The 18109-nt window shown below is 40.4% G+C and overlaps 1 protein-coding gene across 1 annotated transcript in view; it reads right to left on the reverse strand.

Moving 5' to 3' along the window:
• Positions 1 to 2649: 2649 nt before the first annotated feature.
• Positions 2650 to 18109, reverse strand: part of trpm7 (transient receptor potential cation channel, subfamily M, member 7) — a 98859-nt gene continuing 83399 nt past the window's right edge. The window contains exons 36-41 of the mRNA XM_078427333.1: positions 15489 to 15772; positions 14503 to 14585; positions 12957 to 13162; positions 8078 to 8129; positions 6355 to 6461; positions 2650 to 3832 (exon numbers count right to left, since the gene is read on the reverse strand). Of these exons, the coding sequence (XP_078283459.1) occupies positions 3711 to 3832; positions 6355 to 6461; positions 8078 to 8129; positions 12957 to 13162; positions 14503 to 14585; positions 15489 to 15772 (854 nt within the window). The 3' untranslated portion in view covers positions 2650 to 3710. The remainder of the gene's footprint in view (positions 3833 to 6354; positions 6462 to 8077; positions 8130 to 12956; positions 13163 to 14502; positions 14586 to 15488; positions 15773 to 18109) is intronic.

The following is an 18109-nucleotide window of genomic DNA, read 5'->3' on the forward strand; positions in this document are numbered from 1 at the left end:
AGGGATGATGGTGGCAGCTTTGAAGCAGGTGGGGACAGTAGTCTCGCTCAGGGAGATGTTGAAAATGTCTGAGAGGTCATCCGCCAGCTGGTTAGCACATTCCTTGAGCACACGACCAGGTATGTTGTCTGGTACTGGGGCTTTCAAGATTCAATTTAATTGTCACAAGTACCAATTAAGGTACAGTGAAATTTGAGTTGCCATACTAAGTTAAAAGCAACAAGGCACAGCCACATAAAATAAAATTTAACATAAACATCCACTACAGAGGATCCCTCACTGTGATGGAAGGTAATAAGTTCAATCATCTTCCTATTTGTTCACATGCAGTCGCCGCTGCCAACTGTCCGAGGCCCTCACGTCAGGATGATCGAAGCTCCGGCGTCGGGACGGGGATTGAAACTCTCCGTAGCATGGAGCTCCCGAGTCAGCCACTTCTTACCAGAGACCGCAGGCTTCACTGTTCAAGTCTACAGGCCCCGCCGTTGGAGCTCTCCAGTCGATCCTCGGACAAAAGATCGCAGCTCCACGATGTTAAGGTCCGCGCCGCGCCGTCAGCTTGAAGTGCCGGGCCGGTCTCCAGGAAAGGCCGCCAACTTCTCGATGTTAGGTCGCAGTGGGGAAGGAGAAACGATAGGGAAACAAATTGCATCTCCGTCAAGGTAAGAGATTGAAAAGAAGTTTCCCCCTATTCCCCCGTGGGTCGACTAAATCCAGGATTATTACCTGCTCTAAAGCAAATAGGAAAGAACTCAAGCAGACAATTAGAAGGGCCAAAAGGGGCCGTGTGAAAAGCTGTGGTGAAAGGCTTTAAAGATTAAGGAAAATCCCAAGTCGTTTTATACCTATTTTAAAAACAAGAGGGTAACCAGGTAGATTAGACTGCTCAAGGATAAAAGAGGAAATGTATGCTTGGAGTCAGGGGATGTAGGCAAGATACTAAACAAATACTTTGCATCTCTATTCATGAAGGAGAAGGACATGGATGACTATGAGATCAGTGTGGAGAATATATGTAAGAGCTGTTTGAAACAAGGAAGAGGTTGTTTTAGGGCTCTTGAAGATCATTATATCGATCAATCCCTGGTTTTAAGAGAGGAGGTTGTCGGAGCCTTGGGTAAGATCTTGGATGAGGTCCTGAAGGAATGGAGAGTAGCCAATGTTGTTCCTTTGTTTAAGGATGAATAGAAAGAATTCAGGCCTGTGAGCTTCATGTTAGTGGCAGGGTTGGAGATGATTCTTTGGGATAAGATTTACTCCCATTTGGAAGAGAATCAGCTACATAGGGACAGTCAACATGGCTTTGTATCATAATTTATTTTTGAGGTGATTAATTTGATTGATGAGGGGAAGGCAGTGGATGTTGTTTACATGGATTTTAATAAGGCATTTGAGTTTCCCCCAAGGTAGGCTGATCCAGAACATTAAAATGCAAGGGATTCAGTGATTTGGTTGTATGTATTCGGAAGGAACTGCCTTACTAATAGAAGACAGGGTTGTGGTGTAAGAGCATTATTCAGGCTGGATGTCTGTGACCAGTGGAGTTCTACAGGAATCTATGCTGGGACCTCTGTTTGTGATATATACACATATAGATGGTTGGTTAGTAGATTTGCAGACAACACCAGTTTGCTGGAGTGTGGACTGTGAGGAAGGCTGTCAAAGTATATGGCAGGATATATCAGCTACAAAAATGTGCAGAGAAATAGCAGACAGAGTTTAGGTGAGGTGCTGCATTTTGGAGATTGAATGCAAGGGGCAAGTAATAATGGAAAGACCTCAAACAGCATTAATGTACAGAGGGATCTTGGGGGGGGGGGGGGGTCAAGTCCATAACTCCCAGAAAGTGGAAACACAAGTAGTCATCAAGACATAGGGTATACTTGCTTTCATGGGTCAGGGCCTTGAGTAATGGAGTCAGAAAGTCATGATGCAGCACTCTATGCGAGCTTGATGGCTGGCACAGACATGATGGATTAAAGAGCTTGCTTAAGTTCTGTATGACTATTTATACCTCAAACTGTATTGCAATGACTTGTTCTACCAGTGTGTCAACACCTTTTAAGTGCCATATGCCCATGATGCACTATGTGAATTTCATCATTCAGGAACAAAGGCATCACATGGATTTATGCCTTTAAGTTCCAGTTTTGTAGTTTCACAATCACCAATGCTGATATTTGCTTTAAATTCCAGGTGCTGAGGTAGGATGCAAACTGTTGGCTCTCGCTCAAGTTCAGGACTCAGTCCAGTGGTGGGAGACCAAAGGGCACAGCCTCAGAATAAAAGGATGTACCTTTAGAATGATGAGGAGGAATTTCTTTAGCCAGAGGGTGGTGAATCTGTGAAATTCATTGCCACAATCCAGTCATTGGGCGTTTTTAAGGCAAATGTCAACACTTATGGGGGGGGGGGGGGGGGGATGGAATTGAGAAGGAAAATAGATCAGCCATGATTGAATGGCAGAGCAAACTCAATGGGCCAAATAGTCTAATTTTGCTCCTATGTGTTATGACTGGAGTATAATCAAGCAAATTAACCACTATCCTAATCAGTGCTCCTAATCTTCTGGAATGGATTTTCCACCAGCAAATGCAGTATATTCAAGACAACACTTCAAAAAAATCTTTTATTAGATTAAATGATGTACAAAATTTATGCAGCATGATCCCATTAGCGCTTGGCTTTTACCATCCAACCTATGTAAAACCATCTTATTTTAAGTTGTGTTCGTGCCATAGATACAGTATCTATAAGATACATCTATTAGATTAAAAATTATACAGCTCTTCATATAAACACCCTTGTTTTAAAAATGACAATAGTACCTCTGTAACATAGAAAAGATGCCCGATGCCACCATTTACATAAATATTTTAAGGTCGACATGCGGCTTCATCGTGCTGACAATTCAACCAATTCAGGTCTCATTATTTGCATAAAGATAGATTGCAATCTGCCCATTACCATATGTACAAGGATTTCAATACTTCCTTTTAAATTCAATCTGCATGTACCACAAATTCTAGCATTACAATGGAAATTCATTAAAATCAGATTACCAGAACATTCTTTTTGACTGTGCTGACTAAACAATTCTTGCATGTTTCATGTGTTAGTTTAATTGATCGGCTTATTAAAACCTGCCATATATTGTCAGACATAACACTACTTCACATTTTATAGAGGATTTTTCTGCTTGGTAATTTGTAGTTTAAATATTATTTGCATCTTGGTACAATTGAGCTTGTACCAATGTACATGGCTTTATTAAATAAATTGATTAAAAATGGTTTAAAATGTATGCATTGTGAAGACTTAAAACAGGCATTTAGCTTTGTTTAAAATCTTTACACTTCAATTAAATTTGCTTTTAACACGGATTGCTCTGTAGAGAACAGATAATTTCAGTTCATTAACCTCAACGTCGCTTGCTGCAATGTGATAATTGCTTCATATCTCACAACAATACACAACAACAAAATAGTTAGTTACATTTAGATTGCACTGCAAATGCATCAGACAAGACTACAGACAAGTCACAGCATTCTTTACCCTTTGTTTTTGTTTCAACAAATCGTCCGTGATTAGATTTTGGGAACTTGCTTCCACAGAACTCTTGGCAGCCCTTCTGATTCAGAGACAAAGGCGACTTCAGGCAATTTCAAGTTTCTGGCAGGGGGAGACTGTCTCTGTACCATTCTCAGTGCCTAAATCATTAGGCGTATTGAGTTTCGTGCATCTTTGGCACCACTGCCAGACTGGATTGCAACTTCCACATCATCTTGAGTTAGTGCCACTTTGTCTGGCGTATAATCATTCCTTTTGATATCTAAGTACAGAAAATAAGATATGACATATTGATTATGCAACGGATCAAAAAAAGTTTAAAAAACAGATGAACTTGCCTCCATGTCTGAGGAAGGGGGAAATGACTCAACAGCAGATAAACATGCTATATCTTGCCACCAACAGCAATATTTACTAAAAGGCACATTAAACCCATCATTTGTTTCAGCAGTATGTATAATCATCTGTATTTCTCAATACTGTTATTGGTTTGGAAGGAAATTCAAATGATCAGAAATATCCAAGGCAATTTATAATGTCACAGAACATATGGGCCACCAATATCAATGAGGCCTTTCGAGATGCATCCATTCACAGGATAGAATAGCAAATGTATTATATCAGATGAAAATCATGAAAAAAACTGCAGTTGCTGGAAATTTGAAATAAAAATGGAAAGTGCTGGAAGCAGTCAGTAGGTCAGACTGTGGGAAAGGAAAGAGCGTTGACATTTTAGATCTCAGAGCTTTGACAAAAAGTTTTGGACCTGAAATATTAACTGTTTCCCCTCACAGCTTGACCCAAGTGTTTGCAGCATTTTATGCACAGTCTATTAGTATGGTTCACTGATTTATGAAAATCTGACATCTGTTCACAGTTGTAAGGGTTGGGATGTCATGTTGCAACTGTACAAGACATCGGTGAGACCACACGGAGTATTTTGTGTAGTTCTGGTTGCCGTGCAATAAGGAGGATGCGATTAAAAGAGGATACAGAAAAGATTCACAAAGAAATTACTGAGTCTGGAGGGCATGAGTTATAAGGAGAAACTGAATAGCTTGGGCCTGTTTTCCCTGGTGCAAAGGAGGCTGAGGGGGTAGAGATTTATAAAACTAAGTGGGGCAGATCAGACTTTAACCACATCAGGGGAATCTAAAACTAGGGGGCAGAGATTTAAGATGAGCGGGAAGGGATTTTCCACAGAGGGTGATTGGTTTATGAAACAAGAGTTGATAGAAGCGGGTACAATTACAGTGTTTAAAATGTACATGAATAACAGAGGAAAATGGGCCAAACACAAGCAAATGGGAGTAGTATGGATGAGTTGGATCAAAGGGCTGTGTAATTATGACTCTAACTTTGATCTCTGGATCAAAAATATTTTCCATCCATACACACACTTATTTACCACAATAAATCCACACTGGCTCATGTAATCTGGTCAGATTTTCCAAAATGCTTAGTGTGTAGCCGATGTAACATAACTCTGGTGAAATGGGTTTATTGGGATCTCCAATGCTGTGTGGAGTTTGCATGTTCTCTGTAACTGGATTTTTCCAGATGATCCATATCCTTAAGATTTTTTGGATGGTAGATTTATTGGGCACTATTAATTGCGCCAATAGTACACGATGATTAGAATCAGGCGGTTTAATGGATGGATATATATATATATATATATATATATACACCAGATAAATTTGAGGAAATTAAGTGGGAGAATGGGATTAAAGGAATGATCAAGACTCATCCCTTGAGTTGTGATAATTCCTTTAATCACAGTCTCCCAATTCATGTGCTGAATTAGCTCTCTATGACATATGTAAATATATAAATGATGAGTAAAATTTCCTAAACTGAATTTAATCCAACAGATTTATTATTTCTCTGAACCCTCCACACCACCTTCATCAAGCTTTAATTTCATCTTTAGCTTGGAAAAATGTGAAAACCTATTAAAGGCAGCTTGTGATCGATCTAACTGAAAGCAGAAAACGACAAGGAGAAGAATGTTTCAATGAAACAACACTGTGGCTAAGTAGTGGTGAAAAATAACGGGAGGGATTCAAAGAAAGAGTTGATGGGCAGAAAGTAGAACAACCGTGGACAGCATGAATGACTGGAGGTGTGCATGTATTTAATGAAAAAGAACAGCAGAACATGTTTCAAGAATTGATAGGTGCAGAATATGAAGGGACAAGGGTAATTATTTAATCTTTCTCTGAATGCAGCAATAATGGTACAACAAAGTCTTGCTGGATCATTTAAGAGATCACTAAACGATGGTAGAGATCGACCAACAAATTTGCTGCAGGGTAGGAAAAAAGGGCTAAAGAAAAATAAAAATTGCAGCCATTGGATTTGGATATTTTGACTAAATGCACATCACACCAGCAGAGAGATCTTCACATTATTATCCAATCTATTATCCTTTGGGTTAAACGTGTGTACTTAGTTGTGTAACACCAAATGGCTTTCTTCATAAATATATTACAGAAATAAACCATCTGGTTCAGGTCTGAAACTCAATACTTAGATAAGCTACATTAGCTAAAACCCAGACAACAGCTCAAAGCTGACCACAATAACTTTCCAGGTGTGAACCAACTCTAATGCTACAGTTGTTGTTTGAACTGAGGAATAAGGATTTCATGAGGATTCTGTCCATGATCCAAACATCCCAGTTATTGTGCACAGGGGTTTCAGGGTTACTAATTCAACTGCAATGAGCCATTGCTCACCTTCAGAGAGAAAAGACTAAGAAAAATAACAACAAAATCTTACCAGGAAGTTTAAGTCTCCCGCAGCAAGAATTACAATGGTGTTTTGATCGAAAGTTTTTAACTGCATCTTCTCCCAAATTGGCAGGTCCAAATACCATGTCATGTGACCTGAAAAAAACAGCGTAAACTTGGACACTGCAGTCACTTAAGCAATTGTTACAGAATGCAGGTAACAATGTGTTAGCTTAAAGTCTGTCTGCAGCTTCACCTCTTAAGGAAACACACCACAGCAAGAATGCTTGGTATGCACCATAAGACAGGCTTCACTGCTCAAATCAATAAATACATGAACATTAAGGAAAACCAAAGGTTACAAGGATGGTGCTGGAAAGTGACATTGAGGTAGGTTACTCGTAACCTTCATGAATGTGGAGCAAGCCTGAAGGACCGATTCCCATTCTACTGCTCTTCCATATGAGAACATTTTCAGATTTAGGGAATCCAGGGATAACATGTTAGTGTTAGCACTGAGGGAAAGTAGCACTGAGATAAACGCCACAGTACAACTAGGCGGTGAAGCAGGTGTGTGTTGAATGCTTTATTGAGTAAAACTTCAAAAAACAACACAAATAAAGCAACATAATTTTTGAAGAAAAATGTAAAAAAAGATTGATTTATTGAGCTGGATCACAAATCCGCCATAACAGTGAATGGCCAAACAGCATCAGGAGGAAATGACCAACCCCTGTTCCTATTTTTTAGCATCTCTACAATTGTAATAAATCACTTTTGACTCTAAAGACTGAAATTTTCCTTGAGCAATTCCCAGAGAGAAATATGTTGTCCTAACCCATCTGTTGATGTAATTGGATTCTACTAATTTTCCTACCAAGAAATTGAACAAAAGTTACTGCCATTGCCAAAGACTTTAGGTACAGGAGGCAGATTATTATCTCAATGGTGTCAGGTTAGGTAAGGGGGAAGTGCAGCGAGACCTAGGTGTCCTTGTACACCAGTCACTGAAAGTTGGCGTGTAGGTACAGCAGGCAGCGAAGAAAGCTAATGGCATGTTGGCCTTCATAACGAGAGGATTTGAGTATAGGAGTAAAGAGGTTCTTGTGCAGTTGTACAAGGCCCTAGTGATATAACATCTGGAGTATTGTGTATAGTTTTGGTCTCCTAATTTGGGGAAGGACATCCTTGTAATTGAGGCAGTGCAGCATAGGTTCACGAGATTGATCCCTGGGATGGCAGGACTGTCATTTGAGGAAAGATTGAAAAGACTAGGCTTGTATTCACTGGAGTTTAGAAGGATGAGAGGGGATCTTATAGACACATATAAAATTATAAAAGGACCGGACAAGCTAGATGCAGGAAAAATGTTCCCAATGTTGGGCGAGTCCAGAACCAGGGGCCACGGTCTTAGAATAAAGGGGAGGCCATTTAAAACTGAGGTGAGAAGGGATTTTTTCCACCCAGAGAGTCGTGAATTTGTGGAATTCTCTGCCACAGAGGGCAGTGGGGGCCAAATCACTGGATGAATTTAAGAGAGAGTAAGGTAGAGCTCTTGGGGGGGGGGAGGGGGGGGTTGTGGAATCAAGGGATATGGGGAGAAGTTGGGCACAGGTTACCGATTGTGGATGATCAGCCATGATCACAATGAAAGGCGGTGCTGGCTCGATGGCCTCCTCCTGCACCTATTTTCTATGTTTCTAGATCAACTGCACTACCATCAAATCACTTGTCGTGGAAGGAGGAAAATTGATATTTAAATTAATACTCACTGTTTCTCCTCAGACTTTATTACCGAAGGATCAGTTAAGTTCTCCCCAACACCTATAAAAGTAAATATACAAAACTAGATTAAACTACCTCTCTTACAAATATGTCAATGTAGTACATGAAATAAATGCACCTACTGGAAATAGATACAAAAATGCTGAAAGCGGTTTGCAGGTCAGGCAATATAAATGGAAAGGGAAAGACTTAATGGTTCAAGACATAACCCTTCATCTAATGAAAAGTCTGAGACACAAAACATTATTTTTATTTATCTTTCCACAGATGCTATTCATCTGCTCAATGGTTCCAGAGTTTTCTGTTTTTATATCAATATATGGATTTATGTATTTCAGGCTCCAACCTTCAATAACAATGCCATGACAAAGAAGCTTGACTCCATTTAAATGCTACAGTCTTCACATTCAGTCCGCTTCAATTTCAGGCTATGACATTTTTCTGATTGCATGTCCTATCACCATGGTAAATGTAAGGACATTTTGGATGCTGCTACACTCTTCATTTTGCCTGGTGTTTGTTTTAAGTTTTGTGTCTAGACCTGTTCATGGCATTCATTCAACGGCTTCTCTTTCTCTTTGTGTCGGCAAATGCTTTCATAACTTGTCTAAATAACGGTAGTTTCCTTTATTGTACACTAACAATTTAAGTTCCAATTTCTAAAGTGATTAGCAGCTTTGACAATAATTGGTCTTATGCATAAAGTAGACATCATTATCAGCAGCTGCCAAATGTCTCTGTGGACTAATTATTTACCAAATCCTATCATAGAGCTTACTTTTGGGGACAGAAAAGCAAGACACAATTGATGGTGGAAATCGGAAATACTCATGCCAAGCTGCATCCAAGAGATTTTTGTTAGATATTAAGAGAACCAAAGGATAAGGGGTAGTGTCGAACAATGACAGGGCTAGAAGGTCAGCCATTATTTTCCGCAATAACAGTAACGTAGGAGCAAGTGGTCAAATGGCATTATCCTGTTATGTAGAAAGAGAAACAAAATCATGCTAATGACATTCCATCAGATTCTGCCGTGAGCAGTTTTTTAAACATTATATTATATAATTATAAAAACATCCATTCCATTGAGTTCATGTGAACTCCCGGCAGGAACAGAAATCTCATCAGTCCCAGTCTTCCCTTTAGCCATAGAGTGTCACAATCAGTTTGGAAACTTATGGATCATGCCTCCTACATGCACGTCCAAATCATTCATGTACATTGCTAAAAGCAATGGTTCCAGCACCAATCTTTGTGGACCACCACTAATCACAGGCATCCAATCACTAAAACTTTCTACCATCACCCTCCTATTACCAGCCAAGTTTGGATCCACTTTGCCAACTTGGCCTGGATACCTTTTGGACCAGTCTCCATTGTGGCTACTTCATCAAAGGCCCATCAATGTAAATCACACCTACGTCACTGCTCTAATCAATAGACTTAATTGTTCTCTCACATGCCCAATCAGTTTTAACTATTTTTGCCATTTACCTACATCAAGGGGCAATTTGCAGTAGCCAGTTCATCTATCAACACTGGAGGAAACCAGAGCAGTAACTGGGCAGAAACTCGCACGGTCGCAGAGAGAATGGGTGGTATCGACAGACACAGGAAGCATTAACTAACTAAAGAAGTTATTTAATCCAAGCACAGCTTGCTTCAAATTTAACGGTCAAAGCAATTTACTTCATAACCAGCAGCAGATTATTTCATCAGGAACTCAACTCAGAAGAACCATGAAAACTGTATTAAACTCCATGTTATTTTGGATTTACTCAACATAGAAAGCATATTTTTTGAGTTGAAATAGGTTTGGGGACAGCTCTACCCCAGATCACAAGAAATGACAAAGAGTTGTAGATGTAGCCCTGACTATTACATGGACCAAGCTTCACACCATCGACTCCATCTCTACTTCATGCTGCCTAGGAAAAGCAGCCAACATAATCAAAGACGTCCCACCAAGGTCATTCCTTCTTTTCCCTGATCTCATCCGGCAGGTGCACGATTAAACTTAGGAATAGCTTCTTTCCCTCTGTTATCTGAACGATCCTTCCATAAATCTCAGCCACAGAAGGCAGCGGAGGCCAATTCACTGGATGTTTTCAAGAGAAGGTTGGATATAGCTCTTAGGACTAACGGAATCAAGGAATATGGGGAGAAAGCAGGAACGGGGTACTGATTTTGAATGATCAACCATGATAATATTGAATGGCGGTGCTGGCTCGAAGGGCCAAATGGCCAACTGCTGCACCTATTTTCTATATTTCTAAGCTGGGCTACCATCTGATTCACATCTACCCCAATGCAGACATTGGACTTTGTCTTGGAACTGATGCGGGGAACTAAACATAGCACAAAAAGTAAGGAAATTTGTGTTTGGTAGATTATTTCTTTGTTGTAACAATGCTTCTTGGCAATAAATTTTATACCGTTGGAAAGCCTGTTTATTTCCCTTTTAAATGGTGCCACATTTGTAAGGAACATGCATTTGTGGGATGAGCAGCAGAGCTGAGTATATGGGTTGCGCCCATGAAAAATTTGCCAAATCTTCTCTGCCAATGCCAAACAGCTTATTCTGCTGTTGCTATTGACTCTTGTTTTGAGCTTCTGGTACCCCCAGGTGCTGACAATCAGGTGCCTGATAGAGTAACATCTTTTGGTGGAGGCAGTGTGATGGTGTGGGGCGGCATCTCCCTCACTGGACAAACGAGGCTTGTCATCATTAGAGGCAATCTCAATGCAGAGAGATATCGAGATGAGATTCTGCAACCAGTGGCAATCCCATATCTCCACAGTCTGGGATCGAACTCTATCCTCCAAGATGACAATGCTCGCCCCCACAGAGCAGGGTTTCTCAGAGACTACCTCCAGAATTTGGGAGTGGAGAGGATGGAATGGCCTGCCAGCAGTCCTGACCTCAAACCCATTGAAACACTTGTGGGATCAGCTTGGGCGTGCTGTTCGTGCCAGAGTGACCAACACAACCACGTTGGCTGACTTGCGACAAATGCTGGTTGAAGAATGGGATGCCATCCCACAACAGTGTGTGACCAGGCTGGTGACCAGCATGAGGAGGAGGTGCCAGGCTGTTGTGGCTGTGTATGGTTCTTCCACACGCTACTGAGGCTCCTGTTTATTAAATGAATAAATTGTTAAATTGCCAATATGTCTTGTTTCTGCAGACTTCAATCGTCCAATCCACCAAAGAACACCGAACAAGTCAATGGCAGAATAAGCTGTTTGGCATTGGCAGAGAAGATTTGGCAGATTTTTCATGGACGCAACCCACATACTCAGCTCTGCTGCTCATCCCACAAATACATGTTCCTTACAAATGTGGCACCATTTAAAAGGGAAATAAACAGGCTTTCCAACGGTATAAGATTTATTGCCAAGAAGCATTGATACAACAAAGAAATAATCTACCAAACACAAATTTCCTCACTTTTTGTGCTATGTTTATATTGTGCATCATGTATTGTAATGGCAATACGTAAATGGCTCCTACATGTATCTTGCACTTTATTCTTTCTTTTGAACTTGAGTATGACTTGATTGTACAGTCAACTATTGTTTTAACAAATCCCTTACAGCGGATTTTTGTTAGAGTGGATGGACCTGCCCAATGCCACCCCTGGCTGGTACCACCTTCCTGGACACTTACAGCTGGCTTCCAACACTACCCGGGCTCGGAAAGAGCACCCGTAAGCCCTTCCTCAACCACTGTACAGACGTGGGTGGTGTTGTAGCTCCTGGCGACAGCCCTTTCTTCAGGCCCCCACCATCAACAGGGCGCGCTCAGTCACTGTGGGGCTCCCTCCATTCTCACCAGATGCCGATTCTTCCTGTCGGCCGTTGCTTGGTCCACTTCCCCCTCCACCACCATCTCCTCTTTGCACTTGGCCTCTCCCCTCTCTCCATTGCCAACTCCACCTCCTTTTCCCGCCACTGTGCACTCGGCCTCCCCTCCCTTCCTCGGCCATCTCCTCCCCCGGAGTCACTGACATACTCCACCTTGGAAGATGTCGGCCACTGTGGGGGAGGAAGCGGCAGTGGAGCGGACAAAGTGACGGCCAACGGGAAGAAGCAACAGCTGGTGAGAGGAGAGAGCCCATAGTGACCGAGTGCGTCTTGTTGTTGGCAGTGGCACGAAGAAAGAGTTGATGACCAGGGCTACAACGTGAGCAGCAGCAACAGCAGTTGCTGCTGAAGAAGGAATCGCTGATGCAGACCAGCGGCATCGTCACCTAGTTTTAAAGTGAAACAACACAAAGTGCTGGAGTAACTAAGCAGGCTGAATCAGTCTTAAGAAGTGTCCCAATGTCATCTATCCATTTCTCCAGAGATGCTGCATTACCCGCTGAGTTATTCCAGCACCTTGTGACCCTTTGTATATTAACCATCATTTGGAGTTCTTTGTTTCAACTATACAATGATAATACCGTACTCAGTTTCTGAGGACAATCGACATTAAAGGACACCATATGCTCACCCCTCCATGGTCCGTTATATCGCGGGTTTACTCTAGTTATGTATAATATTACCTGATCTGATTGAATAGCATGCAAAACCAAGCCTTTCATTGTACTTTGGTAAAATGACCATAATAAACCTAAACCTATTGCTACCAAAAGAAAAGTTTTGAGTTTCTACAATTTATAATCTGTTTGAAACTGCCTAGTTTTAACAGTTCAGTGTTCTGACATATTCAAGGCATATTGAAGCCTTTTAAAAATGATGACATTTGGAGGTTTAAATTCACCAATTATTAACTATTTAAGAATAATTTTTTTTAAATCATCGTTCTAATAGAAATAGAAAGCTACTTCACTTCAACAAAAGAAAGCTCAACGTACTCACCCTGCAAGTCCAGAACCAATAGTTCACCTCTCGTATATTCATAGGTCCAGTGACTAAAGGCAAGCATGGTCTCCTCCAGCATGTTGTTTGGACGGATCTCATCACCACTGTTATGATTAAATTTCCGGAACTCCCCAGTCATGCATTCTTCAATTGCAAACCATTGGCTTGCTGAATGACAATACAGAAGGAACACTTCCAGGAACCTGAGGTTCATCAGACATTTTTTTAATATAACATAGGAGACAACTATACTATGTAACTATATAGACACAAACAATATAATGAATAATTATAGTGGTAGCAAACCAACTTACTCTTCTTGACAGATATTATAATTAAAAACCTATTCTTGTACTGTTAAGGAAAACCATGAATTCTTCCTCTCCATAAGTGTCTTAAGGGACTTTGTCACATTAAAGGTGCTGCACAACTACATTAATATAATAGAGCCAAGCAACATGGAAACACGCCCTTCGGCCTAACCTATCCATGTCAACCAAGTTGCATCATCCAAGCTAGTGCCATTTGCCACACCTGGCCCATATTCCTCTAAACCTTTCCTATCCATGTACCTGTCCAAATGTTTTTAAAATTTTGTTATAGTATAACTACATCATCTGGCAGCTCGTTTTTTATACCAACCACCCACTGTGTGAAATAGTAGCTCCCCGGATTCCTATTAAGTTTTTGCCCTCTCACCTTAAATCTTTGCCCTCTTGTACTTGTTTCTCCTACCCAGGGAAAAAGACAATGCATTCACATTGATAGATTTTCTTTTAGATACAAAGAATCAGGGAATATGGGGATAGTACACCAAGGTAAAAGATCAGCTATAAAATCAATAACTGGCAGAGCAGACACAATGGGACTGAATGGTTTACCACTGTTTCTGTTCCTTGTTATGTGTACAATATTCCTCATATCTTTCCATCCTGTTACAATCTTTGAAACAATCTTTGAATGTAGAAAAGTTATACCAATCTTATCCGAAAACAATACAGGGATGAGAATAACTGGCAATTGTTTTCAAAGCCATTATTACTTCTGTTGGGAAGCATGGCAAACAAGCACAGAAACCATCGATTTGGACCTGAAGATTCTGTTCCTCATTACTGATCAAATAATGATTCAGTATTCATGACAATTGTGCATATAATACTGTGCTTTTTTGAACATAACAATGTTTGAAGGTCTTCTACAACACTAAATAACTGTCTGTCATATAGCTCAAGCAAATCAATGTCACATTCAGCCTCCACAAGTATTGGGGGTTTGGTAATTAGGAGAAATTTGGTAAATTATTCCATTCTATAGTTCTATCTACACTATTTCTGTTGGTGTTCCATCTGCACAATGAAATGCTGCTCTCCCAACAATACTGAGCTATCTGAATTACAATTTAAACTTTAACGTTCTGTTGTCATGAGAAAATTGGAGCAAAGAATTTATAATAAAAAGTTGGAAAAAACTTCATAGAGATGCAATTTTTAAAAAAGTTTTTAAAGTAGAGATTGCAGATGCTGACTCAATTATTTCTGCTCACCTTGGAGAGTATGGAATGGTCTTTGGTTTCATTTGGTTGAAGGCAAAGGCGAGCTTCTGTGCAGCCCTCTGCTGCTGAATCTCCTAGAAACAAGAGATTGTCTGGTAACATGTTCTGACAAATTAAGATAGCATCTGACATCTACTGTGGCATTCCACCAAACCAACGACAGTAGCCAGTCAGACAGCATAACGTACGATTCTACAACTATTATGTAGAAAATCCCATAGGAAACACAATATCCCTTTAAAGCACAAAACCATCCAGTTTCATTTAATACCAATACAAATAAACCACATCCATCAATCAAACTGAATGGATCATGTTCTGCCATCTGATATCAGTGGCCAGCATAATCCCAACTACCGGTTTAGAAAGAAAAAAATGGATTTTAGGACAGAGTAGTAATTATGTAGTAATTCGTACAGTTTCTAGTAAAAAGCTGAAGTATAATGCTACCATTAACTTTGAAAATATAGTTTAGATTAAAAAAAATACAAGTACAAGACTACTACCTGAACAATCAAACATACAAAAATAAAGTTTATCTTTCAGCAGTATCGTGTTAACTTTACCTCTTAAATAAAAGCATTTGGAATCATATCTGACAATTTCCAATTGAGGGAAATAGTCTAAAATCTTGACGTATTCAAGGACCCCTTCTGAATATTAAAAAAACTTTGAAGCAGTCAAACAGTAAGAAAATAGATAATTTGGCCCTTAGTTCCCACTGACCACCTATTCTAACCCTAGACTAATCCAATTTTATTTTCTCCATACTTCCATCAATTCAAACCCCCTCAGAGGTACTAAGGGCCATTTACAGTGGATAATTAACCTAACAACTACGCAGTCACAGAGGAACATGCAACTCCAGTCTATGAGATGCTCCAGTTAAAAGCTCATTAGTAATTTTAAAATCCCGTAACCTTCTCTAGCTCACCGAGCCAACATGCAGTCCAAATATTTATATGATGAGCACATACCTTCAAACACAGATGTAATACAGTATCTTCCTTGTAGATTCTCTTCCACGTGTTCACTACTTCAGGAAGAAAAGACTTCACAATATACAGCTGACCTGGTTTCAATATATCGAACTCAGACCATGTGCACTCTACTTTTAAAGCTCGCCTCAATCCTCCTCCCATTTCTTCTTTACTTAAGAACTCAATCTTGGCACATCGGCCCTGTTGTGACCAGGAAGACATGCTGTTGTTCAGACTGACTGGTGAGCTCTCCTCAAGTCGATATATTGTCACAGGTTCACCTTTAAAACAAAAGTGAAGCAAACATTTCAAAACAGTCCACTATTATAATAATAGTTTCAAGCTTTTCAGTATTATCTCACTTTAATCAATTCTACCAAAGGCATCATTGTTCTGTTTAAATTGTAAATATAGCAAATTTCACACCAACTTTGTTTGGCCTAACTCCATAGATGCTGTCTGATCTGTCTGGCTATTTCCAGTGATTACATTTGTTTCAGCTTTCCAACAACTGGTAATAGAACTGTACAACATAGAAACAGGTCAATTTAGCCACCTTGTCCATACTGATAGTGTTACATATCTATACTAATCCGATTTGGCTGCATCATGCTTGTATTCTTCTACATCTTTCCTCTCCAAATGCCTTTTAAATCTTGTAGTTTTACCCACATCTAGCACCTCCACTGATAGTTCATTCCTGATAATAACCCTCTGCTTGAAAAACCTGCCCCGCAAAGCTCCCTTCTCCCTTATTTCTCCCTTCTCGCCTTAAATATGCTGTATAGTCCTAAACTCCCTTGCCTTGGGGCAAAGACTCTGGCTACATATTTTATCTGTGTCCCTCATAAATTTCACCATCCATCTCATCTCAGGCCAATAAGCAGCATTAAGACAACACTGCTCAAAATGGAGGAAAGACGACAATACTACCCACTTTGATAGTATAAACAAAGATAATTATTTACATTGAAGGGTTGGCAGTAGTTTGGCATTCTGCCTTAAAAGAACAGGGGAGGCAAAAATCCTCACTTTAAAAAAGAGCACAAGGCACATAATGCTGTAGATCTAGGACTGGGAAATGGGATTAAGCCAGAAAATGTTTTAGAGGCCACCACAGACGGTTCAGACTGAATCAATCATGGAATCAATTTTATGCCTCCGAAGTAGACCCAAAGTATAACACAATGTTACATACAATTAACATCCAGTAGATGGCAGTCAAAACCAAGTCTTCACTGCATGAAGAAGGGTCCTGGTGCAAAATATCATCTGTCCATTCACTCCACAGATGCTCCTCCAGCGCGTTGTTTTGTTTTTAGACCCAATCATACAGTAGGGAAACAGGCTCTTCGGCTCAACTAGTAAGTGTTGACCAAGATTCCCCATCACAAGCTAGTCCCATTTGGCCCATATCCCTCTAAACCTTTCCTATTTTGTCCAAGCGTATTTTAAATGTTGTTTTAGTACCTACCTCAACTAACTCCTCTGGCAGTTCCTTCCATATACAAACCACTCTGAGTGAAAAGATTGCCCCTCTAGTTCACATTAAATCTCTCCCCTCTCATCTTAAACCAACTTTGGTTCTTGATTCCCCTACACTGGGAAAATAATCTGTGTATTTACCCCATCAATTCCATCAAGAATGTATACACCACTAATAAGATCATCTTTTAGCCTTCTGCACTCTAAGGAATAAAGAACTACCCTACCCAACCTCTCACTATTGCTCCATCCCTCAAGTTCTGGCGAACCTCACAAATCTTCTCTGTATTCTTTGCAGCTTAATCTGTTCATTGCTAAGATTTTTTTTTTGCTTGTATACTCGGGGGTGGCACTGAACAGGTTAATGACATCTTTCCTAGAGCAGGGTGACCAAAACTGAACACAATACTTCAAATGTGGCCTCACCAATGTCTTGTACAACTGCAACAGAATGTCCAAACTTCTATACTCAATACCCTGACTGACCAAAAGTCTTCTTTACCAGCCTATCTACTAGTGATGTCACTTTCAGGAAAGTGTGCACCTGTACTCCTAAATCCCCCTGTCTACAACATTCAGTCTTCATCAGAGTATTGAATTTTGAAGTTGGGAGGTTATGTTACTGTTGTACAAGATATTGGTGAGGCCACATTTGGAGTAATGTGTTCAGTTTTGGTCACCTTATTTTAGTAAAGATGTTGTTAAGCTGGAAGGGGTGCAGAGATTTATGGGGCTGTTGCCAGGACTCAAGGACCTGAGCTATAGGCAGAGATTGTGCAGGCTAGGACTTTATTCCTTGGAGCACAGGAGGACGAGGGGTGATCTTATAGAGATGTATAAAATCATGAGGGGATTAGATGGGGTAAATGCATGGAATCGGAGAATCAAGACATAGGTACCTGAACTGAGAGGGGAAAGATTTAATAGAAACCGGAGGGTCAATTTGTATTACACAAAGGGTGGTGGGTATATGGAGCCGCCAGAAGAGGTAGTTGAGGCAGGTACTATCAGAACGCTTAAAAGACATTTGGACAGGTACATGGATAGGATAGGTTTAGAAGGATATAGGCCAAAGGCAGGCAGGTGGGATTAGTATAGATGGGCCACGTGGTCTGCATGGGCAAGTTGTGCCA

This window comes from Rhinoraja longicauda, chromosome 33 (assembly GCF_053455715.1).
Source record: "Rhinoraja longicauda isolate Sanriku21f chromosome 33, sRhiLon1.1, whole genome shotgun sequence".
NCBI classification, from domain to species: domain Eukaryota; kingdom Metazoa; phylum Chordata; class Chondrichthyes; order Rajiformes; family Arhynchobatidae; genus Rhinoraja; species Rhinoraja longicauda.